The sequence below is a fragment of the Gopherus evgoodei genome, chromosome 15, assembly GCF_007399415.2.
Source record: "Gopherus evgoodei ecotype Sinaloan lineage chromosome 15, rGopEvg1_v1.p, whole genome shotgun sequence".
In the NCBI taxonomy this organism is placed as follows: domain Eukaryota; kingdom Metazoa; phylum Chordata; order Testudines; family Testudinidae; genus Gopherus; species Gopherus evgoodei.
In genome coordinates, this window is record NC_044336.1 from 3,545,361 (window position 1) to 3,557,292 (window position 11,932).

The following is an 11,932-nucleotide window of genomic DNA, read 5'->3' on the forward strand; positions in this document are numbered from 1 at the left end:
GACTGGAACATACACATCACCAACCTGCAATCAATTTAAAAAAGTTTGAAGCCCTTCCCCCACCCCTCTCTTATTCACTAAATGCAAATTATGCACTCCTAAATAGCCTTCAGACCACATAAGCAGCTGCTCAACATGGATTCCTCCCTCCTCCTCTGCCGTATGACTTCTCTCTTCAAGCAAACAGCTGTGAACCTTCCGAAGCAATTCCCCTGCCTGCCTTCGCTCGCTCGAGCAAACAGGAGCTGTGTTTGTTTTTTAGATAAGCAGCTCAGGGGAGCTCGGAGTTCAGCCATTCTTCTGGTTTGTTGTGAGCAGGCATTCTGGGATACCTCCTAATACCCTGGAGGCCAATAACAGTGCTTTTGGTGTCCACACTTAATGAGCAGCGCTGCACCACCAGCGCTGCAATCGTTACACCCCAAGCAGACCAGGTGTACAGCCAGTGCTGCAGCCAGGGAGTTGCAGCGCTGGATGTGCCTTGCAGGTGTGGACAGTTACTAAGTTGCAGCGCTGTAAACCCACCACCATTGCTGCCACTCTCTAGTGTAGCCAAGCCCTAAGGTGACCAGATGTCCCAATAAAATCGGGACCGTCCTGATATTTGGGTGGTTGTCCTGCGTCCCGACCGATCTTTGGTTGGGATACAATTTGTCCCGATACTTTGCTCCGCTGGCAGCACTGGTTTTTTTTTTTGCTCCACCAGCAGATCTCCCTCTCAATGTGTCCTGATATTTTCTTCATCTCATCTGGACACCCTATGTGCATCCCACCTCAAGGAAACAATCAGACAGCACTCCACTCCAAGGATGTGGGCTGGCAACCTAAGCAACAAAGGATATTCCCAGTAGGGTGACAGATAGCAAGTATGAAAAATCGGGACTGGGGTGGAGGTTAATAGGCACCTGTATAAGACAAAGCCCCGAATATCAGGCCTGCCCCTATAAAATCGGGACATCTGGTCACCCTAATTCCCAGTGAAGGCTGCCACACAGCAAATGCCACTGTGTGGAGGTGCTGAAACACATGCTGAGGTCCAGCAAAGAGGCTCGGCGCAATGGGATAGACAGATCAAATTATAGTCACATTAAAAGGAAAACACATTAATACAACGGTAAGGTAACACAACTGAAATAAAGTCAGGGGATGCAAAAGTGAAGATTCCCATAGCAATGACACTGACCTCAGCATAAAGCACTAATCACTGTGCTATCTAGCCACCAACTCTGCCCTACTGCATTTTATTAGAAACATTTAACAAAAAACATAAAAACAAGAAAACACATTGAGTGAGAGGGAGACAGACAATATGGCTTGTGCACTCCAACCAAGTTCAGGTTTCTACAGCAACCTTTGCAAAGGGTGCATAATTTAAAGTAAAAAAATGCATTTACATGGTCTTTTGCAGTTAATTCCCTACACTTGTTTTTGGTTTCTTCGTTTGTTTTTTAAATAGAAAACAACAAATGGACATTTCTCAGTTACATAGCCAGAGGCCATACCGTCTCTAGTGCAGGGATGGGCAAAATACGGCCTGTGGGCCGGATCTGGCCCATCTAACATTTCTGTCCAGCCTGCCCTGACTAACATTTCTGTCCAGCCTCCTCTGCCCCCTCGCAATCTCCAAGTCCGGGCTACTAAAAGTCCCATGGCACAGCGGGGCACTCAGCCCGGCTGCCTGCCTGCCATAGCTCCATGCTACTGCTGGAAATGGCCATCTGCTGCTGGCACGTCTCGGAGTGCCTCTGGCAAGGGGGAGGCAGCTCTGTGCGCTGCCCCTGCTCCATCCTCAGCTCTCAGGAGCTGTGGGAGTAGTACTCGCAGGTTCAGGCAGCACATGGAGACCCGCTGCTCCCTTCCCTTCAAGGGGTGTGCAGAGACATGCCAGCAGCAGCCAGGCACAGCAGGCAGGCAGCCTGCCTGAGCCCTGCTGTGCCACCTGCCAGGAGCCACCTGTGGTAAGCGCCTCCTGGCCAGAATCTGCACCTTGCACTCCCACACTCCCCCCACACACACATCCCAATCCCAGGTCAGAACCCCCTCCTGCACCCAAACTCTCTCCGAGACCCTACTGCCCCTCCTGCACCACAATACAGTGCCCCACCCTGAAGCCCCCTCCTGCACCAAACTCCCTCCCAGAGCCCACACCTCTCACCCTCTCCTGCATCCCAACACTCTACACCAGCCCAGAGCTCCCTCCTGCACTCAGACTCTGCACCTCCTCCATTAATAAAGTAGAAATGTGCAGCCCGGTACGACTCACCAAAATTCATGGAGTGGCCCCCTTGTGTAAAGTACTGCCCACCCCTGCTCTAGTACCTCTCAAAATCTTTCCCAAACTGCACACTTATATGGAGAGCAGGAACCAATAAGCCACAGGCTGACACGTGCCCTGTAGCTGCTGGGCAAAGCTGGGCATGGCTACAGTTGTGGTCCAAGACGCATTTTAAGTGTGTAGCTGGACAGCAGCATTTTCATGCGCTAATAAGAAGTATTTATATAATTAAACTGTCAAAATGCTGTACAAATAATCAAAATAGTATTTTCTAACCTACAGGGGCACACACCCCTCAACAAGGTATTTGACATTTCAAGAGCCCAGTACTGAAGAGTCTTGCCCACATGAGTCCTCTCTACTCATCCAAGCAGTCACATGGTCACATAAGACTTATAGAATTATTATTATTCACCTATTTTTGAATTGTCTATTTGGAAAAACTGGTGGTCAGAATGGATAACAGTTGAACAACATTTGCTCATTTTCAAAAAAAAAAAAACACACCTTGGGAATAAAAAACCTCAGACCATTTCAGCTTAAGTTCACTTATCAAAAAGTTCTGAGATCATGTAAACAATGTTCTAATGGAAACACTTTTGCCACCTTGGTTTTTGCAGTTACTGCCCGCACCCGCTAACACTATGCTACCGATATACAAGACATACAGTCTCTTTTTAGGAAGAAACATCCCCACCTTCAGATTCTGCAAGAGGAGCATAAAGTTTCCTTCAAGTTGTCCTAAGGACAAAGCTTGCCTCACCCTTATTCCCTTTTGCTTTACGCTGCTTATGACCAGCAGACCTTGTCCTTCCAGAAACCCAAATGAACATGGTGCTGTGCCAAAGTCTGAGCAGGATTTAGAGAATAATATGCAGCAAGGCAGCACACAGCCAAAATCACCTATGGATAGGAAATGGCTAGCTGCAGCCAACCCTGCAGTATATACCCTTTTACTCTCACTAACCGTCAATATACAAATAGATTAAAGACTTACTTTGCTGAATTGCGACAAAGATTCATCCATATTGTAATAATCACCAGACCAAACAACTCCCTATACAAAATAAATAAATAAATGAAAAATTAAAAAAAGTCAGAATACAATGCGCACAAGCAGTGGCAGCTCCAGGCACCAGCATGCCAAGCGCATGCTTGGGGCGGCAAGCCGCGGGGGGGCACTCTGCTGGTTGCCACAAGAGTGGCAGGCAGGTTGCCTTCAGCGGCATGCCTGCGGAGGGTCTGCTGGTCCTGCGGCTTCAGCAGACCTCCCGCAGGCAAGCCGCGGAAGGCAGCCTGCCTGCCATGCTTGGGGCGGCAAAATACTTGTGTGCAGGGGCAGCTCTAGGTATTTGCTTACACAAAAGGACAAATTCTCTGCAGACAAGGGTAGGCATGCAAGCTTCCCCTAAGAGGAATTAGATTTACTGTTAAAGCAGGATCTGTGCTAACAGAAATCTGAATAAAAATCCTACCCCTCACTCCACATGCACACAACCAATTTGCAGACTCTGCAGAAATTTCTGCTTCCATTTTCTATTAGACTCCTTTTAATACTGAATATAATGATACGATAGCTGAATATGTACAAACTCACACCACAACCGTTGAAACAAAATTTTTTACAGAAATACAGATAAACCTGTAAACTACACCTCAGGGTGTCCATTTAAACAGCAACATAAGACACCATCACTTTTACCTTGTACACAAAAAAGCACCTTGCTTACTCAAACAAGGGAATATTTGAGTCTCTGCCTAGTGGGAATTTGCCTCTTTCACTTTCAACTCCCTTTCCCCCAGGCTTGACAGCAGTGGAGATTGTGCCATCAAGTCTCCAACAACTTGACAGTATTCCAACCCAAACAAGTAAGCACATGGTACCAGCCAAACAAAATTCAGGGGATAAAAATTGATTTTTTTTTTCAATTTTTTAAAAATGTTTTCTATTTTGTTATATAAAAATTTTTCTTATTAAAAATAAACCAGTTTAAAATGAAATCTGAAATTAATACAAAATATATTAAGGCCTAAACTACTTATATCTTTGAACATTTAAATAAACAAATATACTGAATCCATCAGCCTCTATGAATTAAGGGCTTCTTTTCTATACAGAGAAACATGTTTTGCCCAAATCTAACTTTTGCAGTCAAGTTTTATAAATATGGCACAATAGTTCAGCCTAAGTGATTTAGGAGACTCTCTCACTTTCAAGAAACTTAGGTAAGAGTAGGAATTTAAGCTCCAGTCACTTTTCAAACATGCTTGTGTAAAACTTTCCCAGGCTGACCTGAAATAATCCATTTAATTCATGGATCACAATTAATCCCTTTGTTTAATAAATCATTTAGTTGTGAATATGAAACATGTTTTGATATGGGAAGTTTATTTATCTCAAACATTTAAGTTTGTTTTAATAAAAAATACATTTTATATCCTGTTGTGTGTGCTTAATTAAATTCCAGTTACCATCCTCATGAAGTTAACTTTTTGCTCATGATTTGTTTAAGTATCCAGTAAATAAGCAATATATAATTTGCCCTTTTCTGACATACTATCATTTATGGTTAATAAGAATATGAAAATATTAAGCTATATAATTGTTTACATAAATGTATATAGTTATAGTGCACCCTCTCAGGTAGCAAAGAGATGTACCAAATCTAGTGTAAAGGCTCTATTTAGTTGTAAATCAACACGTTGTAACGGTTATATCAAACAATGAGAGTGCACTTTTCTTCAGAAAATAGCTGAATTGTAAATGGAAAAGTTTATTAAAACTGATGATTTAAATCACTTTATTTGCATCAATCCACCCTGAACACAATACTGAAAACTTACCCAATTCCTGCCTCTAAAGCTCTGGAGTCAGAACACAGGGGTCTTCCAAGGTGCACAGTGCCAGTCTTGCAAGTTTTGTAAGCCAATACTGACCCCTACCCCATCCCCATCTGTGACTGACCAAAGCAAAGAGAACAGGGGATACAGCCAAGCTGCAACCTGTGCTCACTGGCCCCTTCGTCAACAGTTTGTCCAACATACTGCTGGACTAGCAACGCCCAGCTTGACTCCTGTCTTTTTAGGGCCAACCCACTCACTACAGCAACCAAAAACTGAAGCTTGGTTTGCCTGGGAGTGAGCTGCCAGAAGGACAATCTGCTTCATGCATGGGCTGTATGGATTAGGACAGAACAGATGCATTACTCACCTTCCTTCCTCTTCATGCAAGATGTTACTTTTTGCATAAGCGAACAAAGAGCACCCCAAGGCAATGGTCCCAACTAAACAAGCAGCAGAATGCAGATCCGACAGGCTCCTCCAGACAACATTATCTGGGGAAGAACAAACTGGAGCTACTAAATGTGTATGAACAGATACAACTTTAGGTAATGTTTTCACCCCTCAGCCATGAGCATGAAGTACATCCCATGTCTTCCAGACTGTAAAGAAGCTGTGTGAAAATGGACCCTTCCACAAGCACTAGGAAGGAGGGATGCAGGAGCGTCTGCTGCAATACTAGGCAGAACTTGCTCTTTTATGTAACCAGGTGTTTAAAATGGTGAAGGAATTTTGGTCTAGAAATACTGTTGACAAATGCAAGCTCTGGATAGATTTCAGATTCTGAGTTCCTGGGAAACATCTCCTTGGCAGCTCCACAGCCATGAAGACCATCACAGATCTTCCCTAGGAAACAGAAACATGCTCCACTCTTCAATGGCTTCAGAAAAGGCCACGAAGAATTACAAACTGAAGCCTCTACATAGCAAGGAGCATGGACTTCCTGACACCCTATGCCCACTATCAGGCTCTTGGCAGTAACATCAGGATGCTCCCCAAAATTCTAGGGCATGAGATGTCCCTGCCTCAAGTAAGGCAAAATATTCCATGAAAGATCAGAAGGGGCCCGGACACAGGCGCTTCTGGCTTACAGGTCCATACCAGAGGGCTATGGGAAGCAGAGGTAAGTGACTAACAAATGGTTCTCTGTCTGACCTCCATAACAAAAAGTCAACAAATGGAAAACCAGAAGGCTTAAACAAAATCTCTTCAGGGCTGAACCCTCATTACAGGCTCCCAATATAGAAGAGAGCTGTGTATGATTTTTTTTACTTTGCAATACGTCTACATAGAAGGCTGATGGTTCTGTTGAACTAGCTGCAGCTCAGGGCCTTTCACAGTCCTGATGTGAAATGCTTTTTATTGATTTGGCAATATCAAGATTAAAATAAATTAGGAAAAACAAATGTCCTTAAAATATACAAGTATGTGATAAGCAGCTTTAAGCTATCTAAACCAAAAGAATCTGGAAAAATTATTTCCCTTTCCAACACTCCTGTCTGTTTATGTTTGGCATTTATTTCAATTTGGGCATTGAAAATAGACTTTCAATTTCATTTTCAGGCTCTTCTGCACGAGCAAAATGCTGCAATTTTAAGGTTGGAAATGCTGCAGAGCAAGTTTTATTTATGAGCAGTAACTGTTACACTTTTATTTAACAAAGCCAGCATTTTAGGAGGCAGAGTTGATGCAGCATGTTACAGAAGAGACACCGTGCTCTCTCATGGAGACCTGACTTTGCTTTGTCAGGATTTTCCTCAATCCAAAATAAAACTCATTCAGCATATATGGTTGTCATTTAGCATATAGAAAACAATTTTTCAAAAATTTTTCTAACGAGAGAAAAAAAAAATCAAGGAAACACTTCTAGTGATCTTACATTGTATAAATCTTACTTTTATTTCCTGGGCCAAATTTGGCCTGACAGGGTCCCTGTAAATACAGACACATCAGTCTCAGCCAGCAGATAACATTCCCCAGTGACTATACAATCTTAGAACTCCTGCCATGTCATATTATAACCACTAAGGCCTGGTCTACACTGGGTGGGTTGACCTAAGATATGCAACTTCAGCTACGAGAATAGTGTAGCAGAAGTCAACGTATCTTAGGTTGACTTACCTCGCATCCTCATGGTGCAGGGTCGACTGTCGCCGCTGCCCCTTCAACTCCACTTCCACCTCTTGCCATGGTGGAATACAGGAGTCGACAGCAGATAAAGATGCAATAAATCGATCCCCAAGAGATCGATCGCTAGTGTAAATGTACCCTAAGAATACTACAGTGCTGTATGTGCACCTTGTGTGGTAATCACTGTATTTGGTAATTATACTTTTATCTCTTCAGAACACTGTACAGACATTAACCCTCAGCCCTCCTAGCAGACAGATAAGAATTATGCCAATTTTACAGATGGGGATACAGAGAGAAGTTCAGTGACTTGCCAATGTGAGAAGCAGAGCCAAAGACTAGAACATGGAAGTTTCTGGCTCGCAGTCTCATGCTCAGCCCAACAGATCACCATTCTGTACTAGAACCAGACTGTTGCAGCATAGGTGCAGTAATAAGGATGTCTCAGAGCAAGGAATTCATTCAGAGACAACGGACTAAATCCACTTCCAGGATGTCTGCCTGCAAACAGGAAAGCAGTCACCATTACTCCTGTGAATGGGCACCTCACCACCTGCAGTCGTGGACCAGTTCATGCAGCCCTGGGTTTGCATCCTACCATGACAAAAAATTAAAACCAATCTCTTTAGGGTGAAGATCTGACCAGTGAGTCAATTTAGAATGCCAATATCATACCTGTAATTGACGGATTAAGGCCAACAAGCAGTGTAAGGACAGCAGGTACAACGTAGACCACCTGTTAGTGAGATATTGCAAGTCCACTCTGTAGCATGAGAAGGCAGAGCACAGAGAAGCAGCCACATCCTATCCAGATCATTTACACAATGCAGCAGAGCAGGTGATCTGGAGCAATTACAATACAGAGAGGTGATGTGGAGCCCAGAGATACTCAGATCAGGAGGTATGAGCCCCAGGGAAGGAGAAGAGATAGTTGGTACGTGCCCTAGACAAAGATGGCAGGGGGTGGGGGCAAGCAAAGTGGAATAAAAAACCCTGGAAGTGCTGGGCAGTTAATCAAACTTGGGTAACCTGTCCACCGCCACCCCACACCCAGATCACTACTCAAATGGAAGATGATGTTCCCAAAAGGTGTCATTTTAAAAAGCTGCTTATTTTATCAGGGACAATGATTTAAAGCTCATCCAAAGCAGGCTTCAGGTTTACCTGCTCCAGGCAAAGTACAGAACCCATTCAGATGGTCTGAAGTCACCCACATGTTGTGAACTTGTGTGCCACAGGTCAGGCCAAAGTTAGAAGAGCCACTGTAAACCTTTCAGAAGGAGGTTGTAACAGAAAAGGGGGCAGATGTTCAACTAAGGAGCGAATTTAGGATTCTCTCCTATAAAATGCTCCAGATTCTTCAGCAGCTAGGAAAGTCTGTAGTCATACTCACTATCCACAGTCCTGCATCAGGGTCATTTATCTGGAATAACAAAGAGGTCAGAATGAGCACTCAGAAAAGATCTTGCAGGTTTTCACCTGGTGTCAGGATTCTCAAACCTACATTTGTCCTCCCAGTTCAGTCAAGAATAAAAAGTACTTTATTAAAAGGATCCTCCTGGTTCAGATTTCTTTTATTTTGGAGAGGACAGTTGGTTAGAGCCAGCATGTGGGCATAGGCACCCTGCACTGCTGTTGTCATCATCTGGATGCACATAATAGAGAATCCAGAGATCAAAATTTTGTTGTGCAGGGGAAGCACATTTTCCCCATCTATTCCAACTGTCACCAATTTAAACAGAATTATGGGTGACAGTTTCTTCTTGATAACACCAAAGAGCAGGGGGCAGCTTTCAATGCTAACACTAGGGCAAAACTGCCAATCTGAGCCAGCTGGAGTTTGGACTTAGTCAAGGAAGACTGTACTTTGGGTTCAGTACTATCTTGCAAATAGAGAGACCTGGTGGGTGACCGTGCCCCTGAGCATGTCACTTCTCCTCTCTGTGCCCCAATTGCTCCATCTGTAAAACACATCACCTCTTCAGAGGACTTTTAATTTTCCAGAATATTATATTTTGGTCAAAGATTTTCTAGATTTGTCTAAGGAAACTCTCCCCTGAGAGTCATACTTTCTCAGGTCCCTCTGGCTTGGAGACCCAGTCATCACAAATGCCACAGTGCACACACACTTTTTTCTTGTGCCAAAGTGTCACAGTGGGGTTCAGTTACAGCTCAGGATTTATTTTACTTACCATTTAAAAAAAAAAAAAGAGACTTTGAGGGCAAATAAAACATTTACCAAACAGTCAATAAAATATCAGGACAATCAGGAACAAGTACTTTCCAAAGTACCCAACCAGGTCTAAGTCAATGATTAACAAAACTGTATGATTTTCATATGTGAAAGTCTGAGCAATTTAAAATGACATTTTACTTTTTCTTTTTTTTGGCGGGGAGAGGCTCTTTGGTGTTCTATACTGTAATTTAAATGAAAATCCAGGATTATAATTGGAATGCAAGGTATTAGTTACCAAGTGTTTGTAACTTAACTTTCATGTGTTTAGGAACTGCTGAATAGTTAGTCTGACTTTTTTCTGTATAGTACTTTAAATAAATTACCAAAACAACTGAAACTAGTGTAATTATATTGCATTATTTTGACAAAATGTGCAGAATTCTGCAGAATTTTTAATTTTTTGATGCAGAATCCCTTCAGGAGTAAATCCTGCTACGCATCTCCACCCTCCATACGTTGAGTAATTGGCAAAAGGATTACAAAATTAAATTACACGGTTAAATAACAGAACAACATTTATTCAAATATTTTGGATGTTTTCTACTTTTTCAAATATATTGATTCCAATTACAACACAGAATACAAAGTGTACAGTGCTCACTTTATATGATTATATCAGCTTACAAATACTTGCACTGTAAAAAGATAAACAAAAGAAATAGTATATTTCAAATCACCTCATGCAAGTACTGTAGTGTGATCTCTTTATTGTGAAAGCGCAACTTACAGATGTAGGATAATTTTATTTTTTATGTATTCACACCCCTCCCCCAAGCCCCTTTCCCCATTCACCCCCAGCCTGACTGCAGCCCCATTCACCCCCTCCTCCAATCCCCTTTCCCCATTCACCCCCAGCCTGACTGCAGCCCCATTCACCCCCTTTCCCCAAGCCCCTTTCCCCATTCACCCCCAGCCTGACTGCAGCCCCATTCACCCCCCCTCCCCATTCACCCCCAGCCTGACTGACTGCAGCCCCATTCACCCCCCTCCCCCGAGCTCCTTTCCCCATTTACCCCCAGCCTGACTGCAGCCCCATTCACCCCCAGCCTGACTGCAGCCCCATTCACCCCCCTCCCCCGAGCTCCTTTCCCCATTCACCCCCAGCCTGACTGCAGCCCCATTCACCCCCCTCCCCATTCACCCCCAGCCTGACTGACTACAGCCCCATTCACTCCCCCCGAGCCCCTTTCCCCATTCACCCCCAGCCTGCCCGACCCCACCTGCACGGCGGCCGCCAGCCCGAAGAAGGCGGCCATGAGCAGGTTGCAGAGTCTCCATAAGCGGCCCGGCCCGGCGCAGCTCCCTGCCATGGTGCAGGCCGCGCTGACCCCACCTCGCCTGGGCAGGCCCGGCTCGGAACCGGGGCTAACGGAGCGAGGCGGGGCCGGGGTTCGGTCTCGGTCCTGCTCCTGGTCAGGGGGAGTGTAACGGGGCGGGGCTCTGTCCCCCAATGGAGTGTGGGAGTAAGGGGGCGGGGCTCGGTCCTCTACTAGGGGGTGGGGGTAACGGGGCGCAGGGCTCGCTCCCTTAGGGTGCAGGGCAGTAGTGGGGCGGCCTCTGTCTCCTGAGGCCATGTAGGGGGGGGAGGAAAGCCCCCCCCCAAGACGTAGGACGGAGCAAGCTGAGGGCGGAGTCGCAAAAGCCAAGGGCCAAGTTCCAAGGAACCTGGAATCAGCTGCATCGAAAGCAGCAGAGCGGTCGGGGGAGACAAGAGCCCCTGGGATACAGCCAGGAAAAAGCCATTAGAAAGTTTGGCCAGGTGAGTTTCACGGGAGTAGGGAGGGATCCAGGATGGAGCTGGGGGAGAGAACCCAGCCACTGGTTTTAAACTGTGTCTGAGTTTAAAAGTGAAGCGGAGAAGGGGGGATGGAACTGGATTCCGCTTTGGAAAGACTAGCCCGTGCAGAGAGCCGTATCTCAGGTGGCTGGCGCCTTCCCAGTGACCTACTGCTGCTTTCCAAGCCAGCTGGATTTTTCTCAGTGCATGGGATGGGGCTTCATTCTGAAATACAGAGAGCTACAGTAGCTGCGTGTAGACATTACAGAAGAATGGATCCCTGTGGAGAGCCCAGTGTGATGGGACTGGATGTGAGCTTCTGGCCAGGTGAAGCCTTTTGCGCACCCCTCACAGGGGAGGCGGACAGCAGCTCTGTTTTTCTCCTACACCGGGGTTCTCAGACTGGAGGTCAGGACCTCTCTGGGGGTTGTGAGGTTATTAAATAATAATTGGAGATATACCAATCTTCTAGAACTGGAAGGGACCTTGAGTCCAGCCCCCTGACTTCACTAGCAGGACTAAGTACTGATTTTTGTCCCAGATCCCTAAATGGCCCCCTCAATGATTGAACTCACAACCTTGGGCTTAGCAGGCCGATGCTCAAACCTCTGAGCTATTCCTCCCTCAAAAAAAGCCCATCTTGCCTTAATTCAATCCCCTTGTGCATATGCAT

At 45.2% G+C, this 11,932-nt stretch overlaps 1 protein-coding gene across 10 annotated transcripts in view; it reads right to left on the minus strand.

The window, feature by feature from the left end:
- TMEM220 (transmembrane protein 220) overlaps positions 1-11,200 on the minus strand; it is a 23,504-nt gene extending 12,304 nt beyond the window's left edge. For 6 of the 10 annotated variants that reach the window (XM_030534464.1, XM_030534459.1, XM_030534460.1 and 3 more), the window contains exons 1-5: positions 10,703-11,200; positions 8,640-8,669; positions 7,922-7,982; positions 5,487-5,610; positions 3,273-3,332 (exon numbers count right to left, since the gene is read on the minus strand). In XM_030534464.1, coding sequence (XP_030390324.1) covers positions 3,273-3,332; positions 5,487-5,610; positions 7,922-7,982; positions 8,640-8,669; positions 10,703-11,056 — 629 coding nt within the window. In that variant the 5' untranslated portion in view covers positions 11,057-11,200. Of the gene's footprint in view, positions 1-3,268; positions 3,333-5,486; positions 5,611-7,921; positions 7,983-8,639; positions 8,670-10,702 lie in introns of all 10 variants that reach the window. The other 4 variants (XM_030534467.1, XM_030534466.1, XM_030534462.1 and 1 more) reach the window with 2 other exon arrangements.
- Between the last annotated feature and the right edge of the window lie 732 nt (positions 11,201-11,932).